The 26,625-nt window shown below is 43.2% G+C and overlaps 1 protein-coding gene across 1 annotated transcript in view; it reads left to right on the forward strand.

Annotated features, from left to right (window-relative positions):
• WLS (Wnt ligand secretion mediator) overlaps window positions 1–26,625 on the forward strand; it is a 104,838-nt gene that overhangs the window by 69,789 nt on the left and 8,424 nt on the right. Inside the window, exons 6-11 of the mRNA XM_081306155.1 lie at window positions 2,061–2,229; window positions 3,639–3,736; window positions 4,295–4,358; window positions 6,362–6,505; window positions 8,131–8,214; window positions 15,253–15,406. Of these exons, the coding sequence (XP_081162281.1) occupies window positions 2,061–2,229; window positions 3,639–3,736; window positions 4,295–4,358; window positions 6,362–6,505; window positions 8,131–8,214; window positions 15,253–15,406 (713 nt within the window). The remainder of the gene's footprint in view (window positions 1–2,060; window positions 2,230–3,638; window positions 3,737–4,294; window positions 4,359–6,361; window positions 6,506–8,130; window positions 8,215–15,252; window positions 15,407–26,625) is intronic.

The raw sequence follows: 26,625 nt of genomic DNA on the forward strand, positions 1-26,625 counted from the left end.
GGTGATCTCATCTAATCTCATGGTCTTAAAATTCATCGACCCTCCAACTCTTCATTTATGTCTTCAACCTCAGACTCTCTTGAAGGTAGACCCAAATATCCCAGGTATCGATTTAGCCATCTTCACTTGCATTGAAGATGTAACATGTATGGAAGAACAACATTTGATTTCCTCCTATTTCAAACACGACTCTTCCCATTTTAGTAAATGGCAACTCAATTCTTTCAGTCCCTCAAGCAAAATGGGAGGAATCACCCTCTATTCTCTTTTATTTTTTTCACATTCCATATCAGCCCACTGGGAAACCTCACCATGTCTTCTACCACCATTGAAATTGGACTAACCTGCCATGACTTCACATCTGGATATTGGAAATCTCATTCTTGACTGTTCTCCTTGCTTCCAACCTTTTCCTCCCTATAATCTATTCACACAGCAACCTTAGGGCTCCCTTTTAGGTGTTAATCAGATCATATCACTCCTCTTCTCAAAGCTCTCCGCTGGCTTTTCATCTCCTTTGCCCTGGTTATAAATTCCTTAAAGTTCTGGTCTCTCACCACCTCTGATCTTACCACCTATTTTTTCTAGTCCTCTTGATGGTGCTCAAATATGCCTGGCTTGATCTCACCCCAGGGCCTTTGCACTTACTGTTCCCTTTATCTGAATGAAATACCCTTCCCCAGGTATTTTTGTGGCTCAATTCCTTCTTTCCACATGCCCTGCTCTGATGTTTCTTATCTTAGAGGCTTTCTCTTGTCTCCCTTATATAAAATCTCACCTTCATCACTTTCTGTTCTGTTATCTAGTTTTATTTTTCTTCATAATGCACATTTGTCATTTATTTACATTCTTCTTCCCATATTCCCTGCTTCACCCCATCTGAATGCAAGTATCATGAGAGCTGGATCCTTGCTAATTTTTCTCACTACTATATTCTCAGTTCCCAGAGTAAAGACCGGAACATAGGAGGTTAATAAGATTGTATTGAATTAATGAATCATGTCACTCTGTTGTTGAAACTTTTGGTTGAGTTCCTGGCCTCTTCAAGATAAATTTCCAAATCTCTAATGAGGTGTGCAAGTAGCTTCATGAGCTCATCCTTCTTTATTTCTCTGATCTCGGTGTCTAGTTATTGACTGAGATGGGCTATGTGGAGATCCTCGGATACTTCAGCTCCTCCAGGCCTCTGTTTCTCCACCCAGCTTCTGCCCCCGGCCTCACCTTTTCCACCTCCCTCATCTCAAATCACTGTTGACCCAATTTCGGTCTCTGCCTGAGAGACAAGTCCTGGCAGCAGTTTTGACTGCTACCATGTTGCTTACCATACTCAGTTTCAGTTGCCTCTTTTTCTGGCTCCACCTCTGAATGCATCTCCATGAGTTTAAAAACAAGAAAAAGATTCTTATTCAATGTATCAGCAGCCCTAACACCATGCCCAGTCCATAATAACTATGTATATATTTCGTGGGCACGAATAAAGTGTGAATAAATCAGTGACATAAGGATGACATTTTAATAGGGAAATGGAAGATAATAGAGTGATGAGGAACAGCAAAATTAAGTCTAACCAAGCAGCCCAAATAATTTATGTCTCCTATGTGTCTGGGGTCATTTATTATTGAAACAGATATGCTACATAATCCATCATTGCCGAGGAGATCACAATCCTGCATGTTCTTGATGATCAGGGTAAATGATATCCCAAATAGGTAAGAGGAGTTAGTCGATGAGGCCCGTTCAAGAACACAAAGGGGTAAAAAATGTTATAGGAGACTCTTAACCTGGTGGGTAGTAAAATAAAGTGTGGGTGTTCGGGGATAGGTTCCGTGAGCTAGAGAGGCTGGGGTGGCCCTTTGGACTCTCAGAGTGCCATTTAGGACATTTGCGTCCAGTGTGGAGACTGGGGATGAGGAGTTGGGAAACCCATCCTATGGCTTCCATCCCAATAAGCAGCATTTTAGTTACTTTTATATAAAATCTTCTCAAAACTAGCTTCAGATTTTTAAAAATTGGCCTCCTCCATGAATAACCTGGCTTTTCCGGCACTCTCTTGCCATCAGAGTCATCTTTGCCCTGGGGATTTCCATGACCTTCATCAATATCCCAGTGGAGTGGTTTTCCATTGGGTTTGACTGGACCTGGATGCTCTTGTTTGGTGACATCCGACAGGGCATCTTCTACGCCATGCTTCTCTCCTTCTGGATCATCTTCTGTGGCGAGCACATGATGGTAAGAGTGCCCCCTGCCCCCTGCCCCAGGAAGGGACAGACATCTGTGCCATGGTGGCTTTGTGGGATCCTGAGCTGGCAGCCACCTCCCAGCCTCTGGTCCACTGTGACAGAATAAGGTAGTGGTTGCAGGTAGGAGCTGTGGAGTCCACGCTGTGGGTCACATTCCTGCTTCACCTTGTGACTGGCGAGTGGCCTTGGCAAGTCATGGAATCTCAGGTTCCCCTTCTATAAAATGGGATTTCAAGGTCTACTACTGCCTAGGTTTCTATAAGACTTAAGTGGGATAATAGGAGTACCTTAGGAGAAAACATGCAGATTCTAAGATTAGTATTGTTTCTCATCCTCTGGTCTCAGCTGTGCCTGTCCTGTCCCCAGGAACAGATTAACCACTAAAGAATGTGGGCCTGACTTTCTCCAGCTGGCAGTTGGTCCAGGTGACCTAGTGACCCCTGTTACCCAGCAATACTGACCTCCTTGCACAGACGTCAAATCATATTTCAAGAGGGATTGAGGTACCATGAATAAAAATAGGAATGGTGCCTTCCTTACCTTGTGGCTAAGGCATACATATGCCAGTTGGACCCCCTCCTGGAGTCAGTACCCAGGTGTCCCTGTACAGGAGATACTTTGAGGTTCCATTAAGTTTTGATCATAAAAATCAACCCTCTGAAGCGTGTTGCCCTTTGGGAGAGCAGTGTGAGAAGAGAGGGAGATCATTGTCCTGGCCAGACTCCACACAAGAGCTCACCCTAGGGGGCAGTGCTGGGTGCACTCTAGAATGAGCTGCTCTGGGGTAGATGCCCCCTCTTTGTCCCAGCGTGCAGACTGAGATATGTCTTGCCTTGCTCTATTTTTCTCATTCATCATCCCCCTCCCCCATTTTCTTTCTTTGAGTGTCTTGGTGTATCTGTCAAGAGAACTCATGCTTGGTGTTAATGAAGACAGAGAAAAAAAATATGTCTTGTTTTCTAACCATAAGAGATCTCTTCCCTCAACCAATTCAATGCCTTTATGTTTTTCTTTTGTCCTCCAGGGAGTGCTCCTCCTTCATAACACAGGTTTTTAGTCACAGAGGAATTTAATTCCAAGAGTTCTTTTGTTGGACCACAGAAGTTCCCCCTTGCCAGGGCCCGAGGCCTTTCTCTGTGCTCCCAGAGCACATGTTCTTTCTTATTACCACCAGAGCCCTCCTGGCTGGGCTGCATAATGTCTGTTCCTGTGCCAGCCTCCCCAACAGAAGCAAGGCCCTGCAGAACACAGGTTTTGATTCTCCAATGCCTGGACCCTAGCAAGGCTCTGGATGCACAACAGGTGGTCAGCAAGACTGTCCTGAAAGACTGGCTCACCTGTAGAATGGCTTTGCTCTCCTCCAGTCTTTATCTCCTTTCTTAATTTGCTTTCCCTCAGGATCAGCATGAGCGGAATCACATTGCAGGGTATTGGAAGCAAGTTGGACCAATCGCCGTTGGCTCTTTCTGCCTCTTCATATTTGACATGTGTGAGAGGTGAGTGGGTACCTGTGGGACTCAGCTGAATGTGCATCCCTGTGACCACCTCCATCTTTAAGAGGAATGTTTGAAAGGGAGAAGGGTGGTGAGGAGCCTCTGGGGTGAAAGCATTGTACATATTCACATCCCAGAGAAAGACTGGGACTAGAGCCAGACTTGGTGGCACAAGCCTGTAATTCCAGCAGCCCAGGAGACTGAGGCAGGAGGCTCATGAGTTCAAAGCCAGCTTCAGCAACTTAGCAAGGGCCTAAGCAACTCAGCAAGACCCTGTCTAAAAGGGCTAAGAATGTGGCTCAGTATTTAAGTGCCCCTGGGTGGTACCAAATCCCTAGTATCCCCCCACCAAACAAAGCACTGGGACTGTCACAGGTTTAGAGTTACAAAATGTTTGTGCTGATTATATTCCACTAGACTGTTTCACTTTAAGCTCTCTATGAGGTTTCTAAGTCTGAATTCAGCTCCTTCCCTTCCAGCTGCAAAACTAAAAAGAGTTCCACCTTGCCTTTGTATTAATTGTCTTGCCTTTCCACCTCGTTTTTTGTTTTTGTTTTGTAGAGGAGTACAACTCACGAATCCCTTCTACAGTATCTGGACTACAGATGTTGGAACAGAGCTGGCTGTATCCTTCCTTGATGGGCTCAGGGTTTTATTTCTTCCCACAGCCGCCTGGTCCCCAAGATCATTTTCCAAGGCTCAGTTGATGCTCTTCATATGTGCTTGGCCAGAGCTTTGATCCCCAGACCAATGATAACAGCACAATTAAGGCAAATAATGAGAAGAATTACCGCTTGCTTTCAAGCCTGGCAAGAGCAGGCCAAGGGAGAAGGTTGTGCCTGTCCCCATGGCAAAGGGATCAGAGCAGCAGGTCTTACTGCAGCCTGTCTAAATTATCTATTATTCACTGTTTACTGCAGACTGAAGCGTGACTCGCTTTTCCCTGGAGCCACAGAGGTTCATCTCTGGGCCCCTGTGGGAGAGCTAGTTTCTGAAGTCGCTTGTGTGCAAGGCTTCTGACAGTGACCTTGGTGTGCTGGCACACCACGCTGCTGCTCTTCATTTCTGAGACGGAGTGGAGATAAGGCTAAGGTGATTAGTTCCAGAAGAGTGCTGAGGCTTCTGGTTGGTTCACTTAAACTGTCTGAGTCATCTTCGTGAAGCAGAAGTGACAGTCTTAGCTTATCCCTTTAAGGATGCTGGATTTAAATATTTTATCTCCTGAATAATAATATGTTTAGTGCTCTGAAAGAAAAAAAAAGATTCTCCTCTGGAGTGGGGAGAAAGGCTGGGATTGTACCCTTTATTGATGGGTAATATTTTGCCACATTCCCATTAATGTGCTTTGTCTGGCAACTGTACAGATTGTGAACTGTGCTACACCTCTGGTTTGACCTGAGGACTTCAGTTCTACTCCTGGGGCCTTTTAGTGTCACAAGGATTTTGTGAACAAACTGAATTGGTAGTATCATTACCTTAGGGATGGGAGAGTTGAGCTCTACCCTTCCATCACCATCCTTGTCACCAAAAAATGTTATCTGCTTGATGTGCAGAACAGTTATAATGTCCTCTAGTGTAACCTTTTTATTTTGATAAGATGAAAGTTTAGGAAAGTAAATAAGAATTCGAGTCTTGTAGCAAATAACCACAACCCCTTTATTCCAGGGTCTTACGGTCATAGGAAAGGAGAATCTGTATTAAGTGTACCCATTTCGTGAAATATGAATGCTGAGTTCATGCTTGTTAAATTATTGAAAATTAGTGGCAGCTTGAGCGTGCAGTAGAGAGGAGCTGGAGTCAGGTCGCCCATCTTCCAAGCCAGCTCATGCAGCCCCAGGCCTTGGTGGTTCTCAGGTTGGCTCTAATGGAAGGTCTCAATCTCTCCAATGGGTCTCAAAGTATATTGTCCCCATTCCCAACCTTCACCACCTGTCCTTCAGTTTCATCCCATTTGAGAAGATTTTCTGTGGTGACAGAAGATTGTGAACTGTACTACTCCTCTGGTTTGACCTCAGGACTTCAGTCCTACTCCCGGGGCCCTGGCAGCCATTGCTGCTGTACCTGCCCTTACTTGTTCCCTCCCCTCTGTTGTAGCACACCTCAGTCTCACTCTTAGAAGCCCAAGGACAGCCCAGGGGCTTCCAAACATGCTCACACTTGGTTTCCTAGCTGGGAAGTCGGAGTCTAGCATACAACCAGTGTGGGACCTGGGCATCTTCATTTGACCTTGTACAGTGCTTTTAATATGCCTTTTCACCTGATTAGTGTGTAGTAACTAATACCACTCTATTAGGGTTTTTCCAAATCATGATGCATTAGTATTTCCTGAAGAACTGGTTGTCAAGGCAGGTTCTGATTCAGTAGGTCTAGATTAGATTCTACATTTTTAATAAACAGGGCACACCTTCTCTTCTGACTTGGCTTAGAAAGCCATCTGAACACTCCCCTCTCTGTTGTGTCAGAAAACCTCAGTATCACTCATTAGAATGCCAGATTTTAATATTTTTATCCCCCTTAAAATACCCTAAATTCCCAGAAATAAAATGAGGATCACCCATAGACCAGGAGGCAGTGCTTGTGCCCCCTCAGTGTGAGGAACCTGCTGTTTCCTTTACTGGACACCATCAGATGGCCTTCATCATTGTGGCTGGGATCTGCCTCTGCCTCTACTTCCTATTTCTGTGCTTCATGGTATTTCAGGTGTTCCGGAACATCAGCGGGAAGCAGTCCAGTCTGCCAGCCATGAGCAAGGTCCGGCGGCTACACTATGAGGTGAGCAGCTCTCTCTTGGCTTCTTCAGGACCTGGTACTCTTTTCTCTGCTCAATATCATCTCTGTTTGATGCATAAATACACAGCCCTGAAGGGTGAAAGGCTTCACTCTGCAGTACACACTGAGATTCTCATGTAGGAGCTCAAGACAAATGTTGCTCTGAGGTAAATGTACTATGAGAGACACCTGACCAGCTATCTAGATCTTGAAGGTATTCATGGTATGAATATGTTCCTTCCTCAATAAGGTGTACACTTGTTTGACAGGTTCTTCAACTTTGGATGGAATGTAGGTGCACACTAGATGGGAAAGTGAGCTGTCATTAAATGGGGATTTGGCTTGGAGTGAGACTTTCCCTTGCCCAAAATTAAACTTAAAATAGGTTCAGCCCAAGTAATCTGCTTCCCAGACTCTCAGAATCCACATTCCCCTAAAATATCCAGCAGATGCTCAGATAGAGTTCAATAATCTGTTTATAGATTATATTCCTCATTTGAGAGAAATGCTTAACATCCTCAAATGTCTAATGCAGGCATTCTTGATTTTTCAAGGACACTGTGGGTTCATACCTAAGTGGCCGGAAATACAGGCCTAATGCCTCTGTGAAGGAGGCACAGAAACCACAGAATCCCTAGCCTTACTTGTGTAGTGGATCTGCACCTAAGAGCCCCTGATTAATAGGTATCTCTCTTCCTGAAACACAAGTTCCCCCAAATCCTGCTCTCAGGAAACCATGGGTACTGTCTGAGGCTTTGCCTGTCTCCAGAGTTGTAGTGACATGTGAGGAAATTCAACCAAATCCACTTCATGTTGATTAATATGCATATTTCTTTTTGTTCACTGGAGCAGAATTTTATTACAGCCACAGAAAACTTGAACTTGGTAACTTTGAACCCTTGCAAAGAAGCATAACCAGCTTAGCAGGGAAATTAGCAGCCTCATGACGTGCTGTGAATATAACTTCCCAGGCTCTGGTGTCACTGTCTCATGAAAGATAGGAACATAGGAAGTGTTTGGCCCAAGAAATTTCTCAGCCACATTCACCTCGGCACGAGAAATATTAATATGTGAAATTATTTTACTGTTGTTGTTAGGGATTTGATTTACAGTGTTCTTTTTTCTTTCTTTCTTTCTTTCTTTTTTGCAGCACTAGGGATTGAACTTGGGGGTGCTATACCACTGAGCTATATCCCTGACCCTTTTTAATTTTTATTTTGTAACAGGCCTTCCCTAAGTTATATAGGAAGGTCTTGAATTTACAATCCTCCTGCCTCAGCTTCCCAAGTCACTAGGATTACCAGTGTGTACCACTGTGACCAGCTTTACAGAGTTTTTAAAAATAGATTTTCTTAGCTGGGTGTGGTGGTACATGCCTTTAATCCCAGTGCTTCAGGAAGCTGAGGCAGGGGGAATCACGAGTTCAAAGCCAGCCTCAGCAACTTAGTGAGGCCCTAAGCAACTTAGCAAGACCCTGTCTCAAAATATAAAAAGGGCTGGGAATGTGGCTCAATGGTTGAGTGCCCCGGATTCAATCCCCAATATTAATAAAAAAGCTTTTCTTGGATTTATATATTGAGAAAAGGATTGATGAGATAGTAAACCTCTCTTACTCTTTTTTCTAACAGGGGCTAATTTTTAGGTTCAAGTTCCTCATGCTCATCACTTTGGCCTGTGCTGCCATGACTGTTATCTTCTTCATTGTTAGTCAGGTAAGTGGACCCTGAGATGTTCCCGGAGAATGTCCTCTATACTGCATAGAAAGTTCTAGAGCTGCTGAAGAAAGAAACAGAGTCTATCATTCTGACCAGCTGATCAAGCCTTGTTTATTTGGACCACTCTAGTCTGGGACTTGTTATCCATCCCCTAGCCATATGAACTGAATGATCCCTTTAGTATGACCTTGCAGGAGCTAAAAGATGCTAAGTAAATTGAATGCCTGCACCAGATTGAAGGGCCCATGTTTCATTTATTTAGGAGAATAAACTTTTCAAGCCCGCAGCACAACGCTAACAAGCAAGTATTAATTTGATTGCATCCTTATGTAGCATTAACATAGATCCTTATATAATCTGTGAGCCATTCCGTAATTATAGAGCCACTTCTACGTGAAATGTTATTCAAAAGTCCCCTTGCTAGAACCCTATCTTTTCACTGGTTATTTCCCAAACACAAAATTTTGCTATACTTGAAAATTTCAATAATGATGGTAACTTTAGAATATTGGTGGTGACTTGCCTTGGAAGGTGGAAAGTACTGTTTAAGTTGAAATTATATTTATTTGAGTTTCAGAAAAACTCTTTGACGTAATTAGGGTACGAACTATTATCCCACTTTTTCCAGAATATGAAGTCAAAGAGCTTTAGAGACATTTCCCATTTATTCTATTTTCCAGCTGGGTGGAAATGTGGGTGGGTTCCTTAACAGTTCAGGGGTTTAATTTATCTTATTAAACAATAGTACCACCCACAGAAGGTTGCTGTAAGGATCACAGGAAGTAACATTGCCAAGTGATTATCAGAGCCCCTGGCACATCCTAAGTAAGCATGAATAGCTGCCTGCCAGTGAATGGCAGGAAGGCTGACTTGCCGAAGTACATGCAAGTCAGGGAGCACAACTTGGTCCTTCTGATTCTTTTGCTAGTGCCATGTCATTCCTATGTTGGGGCAACAGAAAGAAATTTGGTGGGACAGGAATGAGACTGACTCCATTCTGCTATCAAGTTTCTTCTAGTACAGGAACTCCAAATGGACTCCCATAGCAACCTGGTGAAGGCTACGAGTCTCTCAGAATGCTTCTAAATGAGTTTAAAGAGAAAATTGGATTTCAAAGGAAATTTCAAATAAATATACATTCCCTTTGAAATCCAAAATATTTATATCCTATGATTATGCATATTACAGATCTGTATCTTCAAAAAGTCTAAATAATGTGACAATATCATGATTTCTATTGATGATTCATAGATAGTACTAATACCATATGGGTTTGTTGACTACATTTGTAATTGAAGGAAATGCTTTCATTTACAGACTGATGAAAATAGAGAATTTTGGGGGTTTGGGGGACAGGTACCAGGGATCGAACTCAGGGACATTCAACCACTGGGTGTTGAGGGCCACAGCCGAGTCAGGATGACACATGGCATTTTTGCCAGAAGTAGTGGTTGAGAGGTGACGCCAGGGAGCCATTAAGATGATGACTTTTGAGTTCTCGCAGAGTTCCCGTTGAGTTCCGGTTGAGCTCTCCTGGGGATTCCTGAAGAGTTCGCGTTGGTTGGTGAAGTTCCAGTGGTAGGAGTTCCGGTTGGTGTGTGGTGTGTTCCTGGAGGAGCCGCGTGGGTGGCATTCGGGAGAGTTCCCAGGGAGTGTGCTGGTGGAGTTCAGAAATAAAGTTTGTTCCTGCTTGAGTGGCTCGTGATTTGTGCCCAGCCAGACTGCGGCAACTGGGCCACATCCTCAGCCCTATTTTGTATTTTATTTAGACACAGGGTCTCACTGAGTTGCTTAGCACCTCACAGTTGCTGAGGCTGGTATTGAACTCATGATCCTCCTGCCTCAGCCTCCCAAGCCACTGGAATTACAGGTGTGCACCACCCCATCCAGCTGGGAATTTTTTCTTATCACAGTTCTTGGGCCCCTTGAATTCCATCCAAGGAAACCCCACATTAGGAGCCTCAGCATCCTGTTGGCTATGACTGCTGGGAGATGTTAGTGTTGCTGGCTCTGCTAAAGACTAAAGTACATGTGGTTTAAAATAAAACAATAAGCTAAGAACCAGTGATGCACTATGATCCCAGCAGCTTGGGAGGTGAGGCAGGAGGATCACAAGTTCAAAATCAGCCTCAGCAACTTAGTGAAGCCCTAAGCAACTTAGTGAGATCCTGTCTTAAAATAAAAAAATAAAAATAAAAAGCACTGGTAATGTGACTCAGGGTTCAATCTCTGCTACCAAAAATAAAATAACCTGTATGTCCTCCTATGTTCCGTTCACCCCATCTGCTTTGACCTGCAGCAATGTGCTATGTTTGTATCCAAGTGTTTGTGTATAAAAATTTGGAAATTTTGCTCTCCACTCTGAATGTAGTAAAACTATTTCTAAGTCTGAATGAGTTTTTTATTCAACCAGCTCAAACACCCAAAGTCAAGTCAGAGTGTCTGAGGCTTGAGTCCTCCTTTGGCCAGTTCCCTCATGTGATCAAATGGTTTCTGATTCCTCTAGTCCCTCAGTGTGGGCTGTGACAACCGGCCAGGACCACCAGGCTGAGAGAAGGGAAGAAGAATTGCCAGTTCAGTGGTCTAAGGAATGAAGGGCACTTTCTACTCTCTGCTCCCAGGAAGGCAGAAAGGAAGGGCACTTCAGTCCTGATGCATGCTCCTGCCACTTTAGAAAGCTGGAGTCCTTCTCCCCACACCCACATCTCACCATTGTCTCTGCAGAGTTCCTTCTACCTGAAGTGAAGAGGGAACTAATCCTTAAATTGTTTGCATGTTGCCAGACTTTAACCTTGTACATGTTTAATTAGTGTACTTTTTAAAGCAGCGGAGGCCATCTTCCAAGGAGCATACTTTGTGGCTTTTCTGTGGAGAAAAAGATTAATATTCCATTGCCCCAGTATCCGGCTCCAGCCTGTGGCAGGCTTTTTATATCTACTGCCATAGTTGGCCCGGAGTGGATTTCAACTCTGAGGGGGTAGCAATGAGGCCTTTTGAATTCCATTAGCTCCTCACATTCCTCCTGCTGGGTTTTTTTTTTTTAAGGTTTATTTATAGACATCTAAGACGTTTTCCAGCATAACTCTCGGTGTCCCAGGTACTGTATTAATATAGTCATCAGAGGATTTATTTTCTAATGTCATTTTGGAATGTCAGAGCAATGAGCTCACCTGAAAGAAAACCTATTGGGTAACTTTTTGAAATGGATCCCAGCCCTAGGTAAAAGGAATGTTTTAAAACCCCCATTATACTCTCAGGCTTGCTGGGAGAGCTTGCATTTAAGCCCCCTGAAATATAATGCGAGGGGATCTCGCCAGGATATTGAAGCTCTGAGGCTGGGAATGAAAGACCCACGGGAAGCTGTGGAATGCGGTGACCTTGAAGCTTTGTAGCTGGGGACTGAGGTGCAGTCTTTTAATGCCTGCCATTCTAATGGCCTCAGTCATAGCAACCAAGAGATGGTACATCGCAGTCTGGTCTTTTGGCCCCTTCCCTCTAGGAAAAAAAAAAAAGAGGTGTTCCATTCAGAGGTGGTGACAGTAGGGAACAGAAGTGCAATGCAGGAGAGAGGGTCACTGGCCTTCACTGAGGGGACCCCCAGGTGCCTGACATTCAGGTCAAGCCACATGCGGCAAACTCCCAGAGAGCCTGTCTCCATCTCTTTTGTGTGTATGTGTGATCACTTCATTCTGTGACTTATAGAGGAGACGTTTCCGGTAAGAGAGCCCGTGTCTGGGATTTGGAAATCTTGTTAAATGGAATGTTGGTTGTCAAGACTACTGGGTGTGAAGGATTTGACCTTCACTTGGCTCCAGGGGTATAATTGGGTGGTTTCACACAAAAGTAAATTGTTGAGATGTAAAATCAGGAAAAACAGGAACTTTTAGAAATAAGACTTATACAGAAGGGGATGTAATTAAAAATAATAATAATAATTTGGGCTAGCTGATTTTTCTCTCTAAAAGGGAGAGGAATATTAGTAATATTTGGGTCTACAAAACTTGCCCTTGGTATGGCTGCTAATTGTGGTTCATACCGATGGGAACGTGCTCAGAGCTCAATATGTCTCAGGCATGAGTAACTCAGAGAATAACAGAAGAGGAAGAAAACACATTCCAGTCTCTAAGCAGTGGAGGTGCACTATCTCGACAGTTCATTTTTTCAGTTCAGCCTTTTTCCATGGCCAGAAATAATGTATTTACAGATTACAAACTCAGCAGATTGGTGAATCTCCAACTGCATCCTAAACAATGTACATGTCCTAGAGGAAACATGAGACGGGGACATGAATCTGCTGTCTCCTCAGTCAGACTAAGTAAGCTCCTGTGTGCCCTCATAGTATGAGCATCCATTCTGTGGTTCTAAGGTAAAATGATATTTTGTATATATATCCAGTTTATCATATACATTACTGATCTAGAATATAGTGATATGTGCTACTATACAAATTTGAATCTACAAACCTATGTGAGTGTGTGTGTGTGCATGTGTGCATGAGGATACACACACACACACACACACGCATGCACGCGCGCACGCACACACACACACACACACACACACACACACATACACAAAGAACAGCAAAGTGAATTTCCAAAAGAAACTTGGCCTTACACAGTAGTGGATGCCTTCAGAGACTGACCCCATTTACAAGAGTATTCTTATCCTTGTATCACATGATGGTTAAGACCACCTTATTCTGGAGTCAGACCCATGATCTGTAGCTCGGCAGTCTTGAGTAGGATACTACCTACGCCTCTCTGTACCATAGTTTACCCCTGTATTGAGTAGAAACATTTCCTACCCATTTCACAGAGTTGCATTCAGACTCAATGATACTTCTGTGTTAACATGCTTGATGTAGTGCCTGGGATGGCATGAACATTTAATATATTTAATACATAAGCATTTAAAGAATCACCTTTGCTCTATCTGTGTTAACCACTTGTTTTAAGTGATAATAAAGGAGTATGACCGAGAGTGATACTTAAATTAATTCACACTTGTTACCCCTCTTCATCTCCTCTCACACTGAAATGCAATTATTGTGATTTACTGTAGACTGTAATATTTTCTTTTTACTTTTTGGTCAGGAGATTCTTGAGTGGCTGTTTCTACCTCCACTTTCTGCTTCCATGTGGTTGCCCTGGTGTCCTAGCACATCCCTGTACTTCTACCCCTATTCATTTAGCAAACATCGGTTGAGCATCACTGAGTATGAGGCATGCAAGTTGGTGCTTCCAAAGATGGGGTCAGTCATGCTGATCCTAGCAGGAATTAATTCCATTAAAGTTGTCAGTACTGGGTGTTCCCAACTCGTAACACAGGATATAGGCTCTCTTACAGGCCCTTCCTCTTGCAGAAGGGCTCACTGTTCTAACAGAGTAGGAAAACAACCATATCCCATCTTGCTTATAGCTCCTTCCGCCTGGCCTCTCCTTAACCCTGTGAAGGGGAGTTCTCTCTGCTAGCACAGTGTGTCCCTGTATTTCCAGGAAATATCTTAAAGCTTCCTTTTCTCTTTCATTATAAGCATTAAAAATCATCATAAGATGATCTAAGTACTATAGGTTTTAGTAAATTAGGATATTTTGGACTTAAATGTAAGAGGAGTGACATTCGGAGATCTTTCTAAGAGGTCTTAAGTAATTTGAATGCTGATATATGACCTAAAATCAGAAATGGTGATAAAATCCCTCTTTGTCTAAAACTACTCCTGAATATTTTATATATAGTGAATTATTTTCCAAAATAAAGAAGACCTCATTGTATTGGTTTGTTTATGGGTCATAAAAATGAACATTTATGTTATGTATCATGAAGGCAAAACTAAAGTCTATAGTTGGGTAAACCAGAAAGCAAACCAGAGCTGTTTCCTGGTTCCCTGACACTCCAGGTCTTTAAAAGGTAAAGCCTGTGCTTAATACTTCACCAGGCCGACAGCCCCAGTGGGTCACAGGGAACATAGACAGCATTACAGGAAACCTGCTCATTTGTATCATAAATAGGAGGTGAGATCAACCTGTTTGTTCAAGTCATTAACATTTAGATCCAGCTCACCATCTTACAGTTTACAAGTGACTTCTAGAGAAGGTTTTTATAACTCAAGCTCCTTGAACTATCACAGCAACATTTATCCAGTACTTTCTTTTATTCCCATTTACAAGTCTTGTAGCAAGGAGAAGCAGTCAAAATCATTTCAGTGATCTTAAGAGCTGGTATAAATTATTAGTCACTCAGCTCAATGGCTCTGTTGACAGTTCCTAGTGTAATCCATATGTCTTCAGGCCACCCTTAAAACAATTACCAAGTCATTAACACAGACAAAAGCAGTTTCAAAACATCTCTTGCAGAATTGCAAAGCATATGAAGGCCTCATAATTACCTTTGTGGGTGACTTACCTAGAGTGACATTTTATACATAAATAAGGCATTGCTTATTGTCTGCCAGGCAGTTTCTAGAAGTATTTTTACTTAATTCTCCCCCATGACCTTTCAGGTTTTTATTTTACACTTAAGGAAACTAAAGCTCAGAGCTTTCGTCTCTCTCTTGTCTTATTAAATAGTGAGTGGTATGGCCTGGATGTGGATTGACCTGTGTTCATTACACTCCTGTGGTACTTTGGGCACTGAGGATAGGCAGCAAGCAAACCAGAGTTGGTACGTGCCTGCAGGGAGTTTACATCTAGCTCGGAAGTCCACAGAGAAGGAATTATGATTGTGGATAGGGGTTAGGCTCAGACGCAGGCTCTTTAACTAAGAGATTACAATAGATGGCTGTTGGCAGGAAGGGACACTCCCCAGGTGATGCTAACATGACGCCAAGGGGAAAAAACCACTGACATTGTGCCTGACGCATAGTAAGCCCTCAGTTTTCACTGGTATGATTCACATTGAAACAGGGGGATTTACATGGCATTTGACTTTTTCCATATGTGAAAGAGTCCTGGTTTTTGTGTTGATTGGTTTCTGGATTGGTGTGATGTTTTCTTTTCCTTTGTTCCAAGAGAATGTCATTTTCCTTTTCCACAGGTGACTGAAGGCCATTGGAAATGGGGTGGTGTCACAGTCCAAGTGAGCAGTGCCTTTTTCACAGGCATCTATGGAATGTGGAACCTCTATGTCTTTGCTTTGATGTTCCTGTATGCGCCGTCCCATAAGAACTATGGGGAAGACCAGTCCAATGGTGAGTCCTGGCCTCCTTAGCACAGCTTCATTCAGGATAAGCCAGCTTCTGTCTCTACAGGATTTAAATGGCTAAAGCTCTGGGTTCATCACCTTCCTCCAAGTGTCCCCCTAATCCTGAGATACAGTGAGCACCCCAAGGAACTCTAGACACATAAAACAAAAGCCAGAACAAGTCAGATCGTTCTTCAGGTCCTCATTTCTTAATGTCTAAAATGCATTGAGAATATTTCATTCTATTCTAAAATATGTCCCAGTTTAATACAAAAAAATCAAATTTTGCTTTCCTCAATTTTTTTGAGCAAAATTAACTGTTGGAAATAATATTGACATTTTTTCTTCCAACATGAAAAGATCCTAAAATATAAGGTAGAGAAAGTCTGGGCCCTGAGAGTGGAAGATGGAATGGGCTTATTTTTCCCACTCAGTTTTCTTCAAGGTTTATGGGATTTGTTTCTCTCTCTTTCTCTCTTCCTGGCTCCTTTTTTTTTTTCCTTGTTGTCATACTAGGGATTTAACCCAAGGCCTTGCACATTCTAGGCAAGTGCTCCACCACTGAGCTATACCTCCAGCCCTTCAAGACTGTTTTTTGACAAATGTTCAAACCAGTGGCCCTTCTCCTGTCTCCAGAACTTTGCTGTCTTTCAGTGCTGCTGTGTGTTATCTTTTCCTATCTTATAATCACAGAACCTGGATATGATGATACTAAAGGAACCTTAGAGTATTTAGCCTCTCTGATCATTTTAGAGATGAAGAAACTAAAAACCAGAAGAGAAGCATTTGTCAGGAATTTCTCAGCTGGCCATGGCAGTGAATAGGGATTATTGCTGCCCAGGCCAGTGCTGTTAACCTAGGATAGGTGACCTGGTAATAACTGATTTAACAGATCCTTTGCTGTTTAGCTCCAACTTTATTCCTTCTTCTCTTTTATCTTCATTCTTCTGTTTACCTTAGCTACGTATTTGCTGTTCCCCAAACATAAGGTGAACTTTCTCAAATGCACTAGTGAGTGTAACTCTATCTTGGTGTAGAATACAAGGTAGCAGCAGCCCCTCAGTACTGAGGGTTGACCTCACTTTTAGGAATCAGGCCTTCATCTGGGCCTGATGAAACCCCTACCCATCTTTTGGGCCCAGCCAAAATGCTGCCTTCACTTTGAAACCTCCTGATCACTCCAATTAGAATTCATCAAGTTACACTGAATAGAGTTACGTTGTTACATGGGATGTTGGTGTGTTTAAGAAACCTACCAGCAGTTAGGTTAAACAGCTTTAATGAGGTTTTCACTGCAAGTCATCTGAATGCCTTTAGTACATTAATTTGTAATATAAGTCTTTTTAGACAGAATGTCACTTGGTACCAGCATCCTGAGGAACAAGCCTGTGGAGCATGGGTCCAGTTTTAACTGGGTGGACGTGAGATGAATTTGTCTGGTCTTTTTTGCTCCCCTGCTGCAGTGTTTACTCCTAAAGGGCAGTAGAGATGGTTCTTAAAGATGCTTTAGACATGTTGAATGAAGTGATATTTTAGAAGCAAGAGTTCTAGATCAGCCTTTATTTTTCACACATGGGCCCATGATCTTGAGAACGAGAGACAGGAAAAGAGGATAATGACATATAGATAGAAACAAAAAGGATGACAGAGAAGAGGGCCTCTGTTCTGGGGGCCCAGGGTAGTGGAGCAGCCTCAGCTACCATCTGTCTTTGTATCCTTCTGGCCACTTCCAGGTGACAGCATCCTGGACATGAGATTTCTCTTCCTTTCTACACCTTCACCAATTTGGAGTCAAGACTACTTGTTACCATTTTAGTCCCATCTCTGGCTATAAATCCTGAGTAAGAGTAAAGGCTTCACTTCTCTACCCACGGTTCTGCTCTCAGTTTGACCAACTGCCTTTCTAGAAGGTTTGCAAGCTAGACAGCCATCGGCTTCCACTCCAGTGCTAGCACTCAGTGCTTTTACCTTGTGCATGGGAAGTGGGGGTGTGTAGCCTCTGGAACATGGACCTTCACCATGACAGCAGGAAGAGATTCCGGGCTTGCAGACAAGAACCTTCATTTCATTTCACAGTCATCCTGTCAGACTTTGGCAAACCACATGGCCTGGCCTTGACTGAAGTAGACGAAGTTCTTGTCTTCCAGGGAAACTCCACATAAGCAGTGCCTGCACTTTCTGGATGGTGTCCTAGCACTCATGGGTTGCAGGGGTTGAGTACTGACTGTGTGCTGCCGCTCTCTATGCACATGAACCCTTCTGCTGGTTGTTTTTATTGTGTGATCCCTGGCAAACCTCTTAACCCTCTGTGCACCACTTCTCCCAACAGTAAGTGGTCTCTCTTAAGTCCTTCTGAGCTGTACACATTCAATGCCTCTCTTTTTTCATGATAGCCAAGAAGGGGCATGGGGGCACTTTCTTCACTGAGTGACAACCCAGGGCATGATATCTGTCACAAGTAAGGAGTATCCAAATGCTGGCAAGAATGCCTGGCTCCAGCTTGGTTAGGCTGATGGCCCTGCCAAGCCAGGGATTTTAGGTGGATCCCATCAGACCCCTCACCCTTCACAACAGCCCACCTACGCTCTAAAGCTCACAACTGAGAATCAAAACTCCATCTTTTCCTCATCAAGATTTTTTGTTGAAGACAGCTTGAGCTATTATTTCCAAGAAAGCTCAAAAACTAGTTCTCAACAGGAGGCCATATCCCTGGATTCCTTCACTGATGGGAGTTTGGAAGTATTTGTGGTTGCTTTGGATTGTCACTATGATTGGAATGTGCCACTGGCACTTAGTGTCCACATTCTAGAGATGCTAAATGTCCCGCAATGAAAGAAATAGGTTCTTGCAATAAAGAATTGTCTTACCTCAAATGCCAGCAGAGCCCCAGGGGAAGAAACATTCTTCCAGTATTTTGGTGGTTAGACTGCTTTGGTGCTCCATGCTGATCACAAACACAAAAGCCATGTGCTTTCGCAGTTTTCCAGTGGTAGCTTCATAGCTTGAGCCCTTGTAGCTTGTACCCTGTGCTTTCTGATGTGGTACCATGACCTCATGTAGTCAGAAGGGTCTCTTCCATGTCAGGCTCTCTGAACACTTTCCTTCTCTGCTCTTCTTCCCTTTTTACCTCTTCATCTGCCACGAGGATACACAGTGTGTCTGAAGAATGATGGAGCATTAGCCAAGATTCTGAAGCTCCTTGGAAGTATTTGGGAATATTCCATAGAAACCTAAACATGAACCCTCAAGAGGATATGCTGCATTTTAAAATCCCCTGGGTGTCTGGATGGTGTTTTTTCACTCCCCCAACCTTCCCATGCTCCCTTTTAATTAGCTTGGGCTTCCCCCGACCCCTACCCCCCACTGCACTTACTTCTAAGGCTCAGAGCCAAGAATTCAGATCTCTTCTATGGAGAGTGAATCCCAGGCATGTGGTGCTTCTTTTCTTCATGAGATGGGTCCTAGATGAATTGCTAGGGAGAAAACCCATTTCCAGGAACTTGACAAACAGTTTCTGATGCCAAAGGGTATATAAAAAGGAAAGAACTATAGAGGAGTGTTCTTTTGTTTAGGGGGGGTGGAGAGATGCCAAGAAACATGAGGAGATGGGTTGGAAAGGAATAGATGTTTGCTTCTTCCTTTGGTCATGGAATGCACAGAGAAGAACAAAATGGGCAGCAGTTTCAATTGAGGGTCACTTTCCAGAGAGCACTTCCCCTCATGAGTTTCTGTTTCTCTTTCACTGCCTGGATCAGAGAGTGACCCTTCACAAATGAACTACCAAGCATCACAGTACTTAGCACTGTGCTATGTTGGATGAGATAGAGGGACAGGGCGGGCCCTTACTATCAGGGAGACATTATCCTGATCTGGGGATAAGGTATCCTCACCTGCATGTTGAAATACAGGACCTGGCAGGACAGCTGCAAGCCAGTGTGCTCACTCCTGATAGTTACTGCAGGTGTGGGGGGCTCCTCCTGTTGCCTGATTTCCCAGAGCAACAGCAGTAGTGCAACACATTCACATGAATTGTTGAACATAGACTCTCTCTCTCTCTCTCTCTCTCACACACACACACACACACACACACACACACATTTACCTGGCCCTCTGTGTCCTGGAGTCCCACATTTTCAGATTTAGCCAACCACAGATTAGATATACCCTTTTAAAAAAAAAAAGCATCTGTACTAAACATGTACAGACTTCTTTTTCTGGTCATTTCTTTGTAAACAATAGAGTATAACAACTCTTTAGCATGACATTTACATTGTATGAGGTATTATAAATAATCTAGAGCTGGTATAAAGTATTCAGGGGGGATTACATAGTTCTATGCAAAGACTATGGCATTTTATATGAAGGACTTCAGTATTTACAGATTTGGGTAACCTTAGGAGGTTCCGGAACTAACCCTCCATGGATACCAAGGGACACCTGTATGTGTGTAATGATCTTGTGTGTTCATGTATGTGCATCTGTATGTCACACACACACACACACACACACACACACACACACACCGTTTTAAAAAATGCAACGATGATATTCTGGTTCTCTTTCCTTCGAGGAGCATTTACATTTTTCCCCCTGCTGCTGACTTTCATTAAAGCTGTTCTTTTTACTTGTTGCCATAACCATTTATGAATCATTCTGGATATCTTCCCAGGCAGAAATGAACTGCAGAGGGCTAATGTTGACCCCTTTCTTGGGGCCAAAGCACCATCCCCAAGGGGTACAACAGCAATGCCCTGTACTCATGAAAAACTGTTTAACTCAGTAGGTCACTAATCCCTGTGGGGGAAAAAAAATAAAGTAAGAGCAGGTCATGAAGTCAGAAATTTCTGGATTGTAGCTTTGGTTTTTGTGTTCTTTTGCCTACACAATTCTTGACAAGAATGTTTTGGAAGAATTATGGGAAACTGTATTCCTGACTGAATGACTACCGTGAAGGGAACAAGAGATGCCCTAATCGCCACTTGGGCCTTCCTGTTTCTGTGCCTGTGAAATGTCTAATGTCTGATGCACTCAAGCTCCTGGAAGCCACAGCAGTATCCCCAGGCCCCGTGTCTTGGTCACCAACTACCACGTGCTGCCAGTATTACTTCTGGAAGCTGCTGCTTGTTTCACAGGAGCAGTGGCTTTAGCTTTTGTTGCCTCCATAAATGCTTGGATTGAGCCGTGGGGCCTGACAGTGTCTGTCATTTACTTCAGTCACCCCCTGGTTTATGTTTGATGATCCATCCTGGGCCAGCCTGGCTTTCCCTTGATGTCTGCAAACAGTGATGGAATTGTTCTTATCTCCAAGGCTGGACCCAGACTCTAAAGTGGCTCTCAACAGCCTTTTCCCATTTCCCAGTGAAGGTGGGAACCAAGCGACAGTCCTTTGCCAGCCTGAACCTCCTACTCTGCTATTTGTAGTCAGGTACTTTCTTCTTCTTGCCTCTCTCAGGGCTGTTGTCCTACCAGTGACCTGAACTTTCATACTTCTGTCATTTAAAATCATCTTCTCTGTGTCTTAAAATTACTGTCACCCTGTCCCGTTGGGGGCACTTCAGTCACCTTCTTGAGGAGAACTTTCTGCTTCCCAAATGTATTAGTTTGGTAGGGCTGCTATAACAAATACCACAGGCTTAGTGACTTAAACAACAGAAATTTATTTTCTCATAATTCCGGAGGCTGAAAGGATAAGATCAGAGTCAGCAAAATTGATTTCTTCTGAGAGCTCTCCTTGGCTTGTAAATGGCCACCTTCTTCCTGAGTCCTCATGTGGTCTTCCTCGGAGTGTATCTGTATTCCAGTCCCCTTCCTTTCAAAGCATACCAATCATTTTGATGAGAGCTCATACCAATTATTTCATTTTTTACTTAACTACCTCTTTAAACACCCTGTTACCAAATACAGCAACATTCTGAGGTATTAGGGGTTAGGATGTCAATACGTGACTTTGCATAGGGGGCACAATTCAGTCTATGACACTGAGATTTTACTCAAAACTTCTAAGTTTAATTTTGTCCTTCACCTTGGAGTCTTATCCTGGTATTGGGTGTCTGGAGATGTTTTGGAGGTTGTTGGAAATGGCTCCCTGTAGCCTGGTATAACTATCTCTTGTGTTTAAAAGGAATTAAGAGATGACTGGACCCGGGGTCTCTAAACCTTGTCTCATCAAAGTGACTGTCTCCCAGGAAGGATCCTCAAAGCTGAGCCATGCCTGCTCTCCAGAGGAGAGTTTGTCTCTAAATCCTGGCAGGTAATACTAGTACTAATATGCTAGGCTAGTCCCAGTCAGGCAGAGCAGGGTAGAGCTGGGCTTCCTGCAACACTTACTACATACTAGATGCTGTGCTGGGTATTTCTTTTCTTTAAAAAAGAAAAAATTGAAGTAAAAAGTAATATTGCCCAGCATTTTATTTTTTAATATGTTAATCATATTAATACCTAAACTGTAGGGAAACATAACATGAAAGAGCAGTCTTTTGCATAGAAATAATTAAGCTTTACAAATACCACATCATTCTTGTTTTTCTCATTTTGCTGTGAACCAGGGACATCATTATAAAGAGTTATCATTCAAGCTTACTTTGGAGGTGAATGGAAGAGAAGATGGTGAGGGTCTAGGGAAAATTCCACCAAAAAAGAATACAGTTATGGAGAGAACATATGCTCTGGAGATAGACACAGATGGCTGGGAATCCTGGCTCCAGCAAAGACTGTGTATGACCTTGAGAAATAGTCAAACTCATGTTGTGGGAGTGCTCTGGAATTCCACTCTTGGGTAATAGGATTGTTAGTTTGCCTGCGTGGTTGTGAGGTTAGGATTAGGAATTATTGACATTAGAAGACTTTTGTTCTCTCTCAGAATCTGTGAAACAACCTGAGAGGGGGTATAGCATCATTTCTTCTTTTTATCGAAGTGGCCACAGATACAAAAATGTGTGTCGTAAAATGCTGCCAGTTTTAAGCTGTACCCCAGTGTGTGTGGGTTTCTTGGTCCTCAGCAGGCATTCCAGGCAGTTAGAACCAAGCAACACTACACACCTGTGCATGTGACACTACAGATGTGCATCTAATTCTGCAATCCTTTGAGATGAAATGGGAGCCAGAGGTTGGGTCCATACCCAAAGGTTATGAAAAAGCAGCCTCCATTGTAATGTTATGAATTGATGGCATAACCAGAGAGAGTTACTGCAAAGGGAAGAATTATTTTCTTTTTCTCTCATACTTTCTCTTTTTTCTCCCCAGTAGGAAGCATATCACATTTTCAGAAGGGTTTCGTTTTTGTCTTAGATGGGAAGAGACTTTGAGCATGTCTGTGCACTGAGCACCAGAAGCCAAGAGAGAGGGAGGGAGACTAACAGATGGAGCAAGACCTTGGCAGAAATAGGAGTTGATGGGATTTGGAGACAACTGGAGGGATCCCCACTCCTCTAAGTTACTGCCATACGCCCACATCGATACCCTGAGGGGTAAGGTTGCCCTTCAAGGTACAATAAACACACAGGAGAATCATAGATTTTGCTACACAGAGTCCCATTGATCTGGGTCCTCATCCAGCACATTAAAGAAATTACTTACGCCTCAGTGGCTTCCCATCTTACAAGGAAATTCAGGGCATGCTAAGCCCCTCACAGTGCATATGGCAAATACTCATAAATAACAGCTCTCCTGTCAGTGTGCTGATTTGTGTGCTAAAAATTTATCAGATATAAAAACAGAATTAATATACTGAACATTCATCCAAATTATTGTACATGTCTAACTGTAACATATCACACAAGGACTCCGTACTTCACTGTCAGTCTCCTTGGCTGTTGGAAACTTGAATATTTAGGAAGAGATGGCAGAACCTGAAGGCTGAGAGTGTGGATCCTGGAGCCGAGTCACTCTAGTTTGAATCTCACATCACTGTTGATCAGCGGGGGCCTTGAGCAAGTTACTTAGCCTCTCTGTGCCTCAGTTTCTTCACCAACAGAATGAGAATGACAAGGATTAATGCACTAATGTTTGTGCACTGTTTAAATCTGTTTCTGCCATGTAATAAGGACTATTATATAGTTATCTGTTCAATAAAAAACATCATAGCAATTTTCACTGTTTCTTCAAGTGATCTGCAGAATCATACATATTTTCTAAGATCTGCAGTTTAGAATCACATTTTGGGGTTTAAAGAATCAACATCTTCTCTTTAAAAGCCAGGCAGAATTCCACATCCATGTCTCTTTCTAGGAAGTCTCGGGAAAGGGTTTCCTTAGGTAAACAATGCTTCTGGGGTGGTCAGGACTGTCTGAAACTCTGATGACTCACACAGACATGCAGATCCTGAGACTGGCTTTGAAGTTCTGATGGCTCACCCAGGTATGCAAATCTAGACCTGGATTTCTTTGATCTAGAAGTGGGAAGCTTGTACTTCACCTGCTTGGTGGAGGCATGAACTAGAAGTTGCACTGGCAAGAATGCAACTTAGTGACCTGAGAAAATCTGGTCCCCGGCAAACAGGGTCAAGTCTCTCCCCAGCTTTACTTTGCACCTGTCTCTGGCTCAAGGGCAGATCCATTGGATGTGCTGGAAGCTGGGCTCCTGCCTCTTTAGTACCTTCTCTGGCCAAATCCTAACAGTATTGGAGAGACTTTGCTGTGCAACACTGAGAGACGGGTCTACAAGGGAAAGCTAATACCATGTGGCTTCCCTGAAGGGTATAAGGGTGACCCCTAAGGTCCTGAGACCTTGGGATCCACAGATGCCCAGGATATTAGTCCTAAGTGTAGGGTCAAGACTTTTTCTAAATTATGATACAGAATCCCAGCTTGTTTGTTTATTTTATGCTAGAAACTAGGGAAGATTTCAGTCCCAAAACATAACATGTGTGCATAGCCCAGACACGTTTTACTTTTTATTTCTCTATCTACAAGTATTCATGTACATGTGCACCCCCACACATCGATGTACCAGGTATTATTGATTCTGAATATTTACCATCTTCTTTTCACTAGTTTACGTTCTGATGGCAGATGGCAGACTTTTAAGGGCTTAACTTGTAGAAAGTTTTTTCCTGCTAACAGGTATAGCCACATTACTGCCCCTCTATCCACCAAGGATAAGTTCAAGACTGGTGCTGTGGCATCCCTAGGGACAGAAGAAAATTTGGAGTATGTTTTGGTACTCAAAAAGCCCCTGACGTTTCTAAACTTGTTAGATCCGTCACTTGCCCAGTCTCTTGCTGCCTGTGGACAAGGCTACTTGGTCAATTAGCCTCAGCAAAGATGCACTAGCCCAGAGGCATGTTGTGCAGCTGTAGCCCACTGTGTGCCTTGGAATCAGATGTGCCTTGGGCCTGGTTGCTGGCTGTCTCAGGGGCCTGCCCTCCCACCTGGAGCAGTCAATGACCTTACTTACCTCCAGCTCCTTCATCTATAAAGCTGTCCTTGATAAGGAACAGACGGACATCAACAGTGGCAACATGAGGTTAAGGGAACAATTCTAAGGATTGGACCCACTGTTTTGGCCCCCACATGCTTTCTGTTAAAAAGCAATTTACTTGAAACCCTGTCTGGCTTTAGTCAATAGGATATGTTATATTCCTCAGCAAAACAAAACAAAACAAAAAACCTGTTATTTGTAGGAGAAATACCCAAAAGGCTCCAACCTGTGACATGACTCTGAAGAAGGGAACTTCTGTGACCTTAACACAGACCAGATTCCAGACCTCAGGGAGATAAGGATAATTCCCTAGAAATCTTTCAGAACAGGTTCCAATTAGAACTGGTCCGCATGAGCCAAAATGACCTGGAGTTACCTTGGACTTTTACCATGGACTTCGAAGTTGATGTAATCCTTCTGTCAGTCAAAAGTCAAGAGGTGGACTTGCGCAGGACTCTGGAAACTTTTCTGGGACCTCCAATAAAACTGGAGGTCAGGAGGGGCACACCATCCTTCTCTGAGACCACCCACTCTCCTCTTTGAGAGTGTTCTCTTTTTCCACCCTTCTAATAAACTTTGCTATTCTTTTACTAAGTCTTGTGTCTTGCCTGAAATCCTCTCAAGCAAGAACATAAAAATTAGGTGAGGACCTTTGTGTCTGCCTCTCTCGGGCTCCCCAGACGAATGTCTCTGCAACATCTTGGTGCATTGGTTAGGAAACTGGTTCTTGTTTGTTTCTTTTTTCCTAGTTACCTTCCCAATTCAGCCTTTTTCTGAACTTTTCCTCTACACCATTTGGGGTCTTTCAGTGAGGATCAGAAGACCTCTTTTCTCTTATTCTTACCCTCTCATCTTTATCATCTCCTGACTAGCAGAATGCCATGGGACCTCACTCAGGCTTCAGTCAGTGGGAACTGTTAAGTCACATCTGAGGTAAAGAGGCACTCCCCATCATTTTTGTGTAGATCCCCCATTTAAACTTTATTTCTCAGTCTTAACCTGCAGCTTTCAGTACTTCTTTGCCACTTCCTGACCTTGCATAGATGGGTTTCTGCTCTCCCTGTGTGCATTCCTGCCATGATACCTAAACTATACTAGAGACCATGCTCCAGGGGAGGGAGGAGAGATGGGATCTCTATGGCCTGCCAGCACCAGGTCCCAGATCTTTTTTTTTTTATTGGTTGTTCACAACATTACACAAAGCTCTTGACATATCATATTTCATACATTAGATTGAAGTGGGTTATGAACCCCCAATTTTACCCCAAATGAAGATTGCAGAATCACGTCGGTTACACATCCACAATCTTACATAATGCCCTATTAGTAATTGTTGTATTCTGCTACCTTTCCTATCCCCTACTATCCCCCCTCCCCTCCCCTCCCATCTTCTCTCTCTACCCCATCTACTGTAATTCATTTCTCTCCTTGTTTATTTTCCCATTCCCCTCACAACCTCTTATATGTAATTTTGTATAGCAATGAGGGTCTCCCTTCATTTCCATGCAATTTCCCTTTTCTCTCTCTTTCCCTCCCATCTCATGTCTCTGTTTAAAGTTAATCTTTTCTTCCTGCTCTTCCTCCCTACTCTGTTCATAGTCGCTCTCATTATATCAAAGAAGACATTTGGTATTTGTTTTTTAGGGATTGGCTAGCTTCACTAAGCATAATCTGCTCTAGTGCCATGCATTTCCCTGCAAATTCCATGATTTTGTCATTTTTTAGTGCTGCGTAATATTCCATGGTATATAAATGCCACATTTTTTAATCCATTCATCTATTGAAGGGCATCTGTGTTGGTCCCACAGT

The sequence above is a fragment of the Spermophilus citellus genome, assembly GCF_964194105.1.
Source record: "Spermophilus citellus genome assembly, chromosome: 9".
NCBI lineage: Eukaryota > Metazoa > Chordata > Mammalia > Rodentia > Sciuridae > Spermophilus > Spermophilus citellus.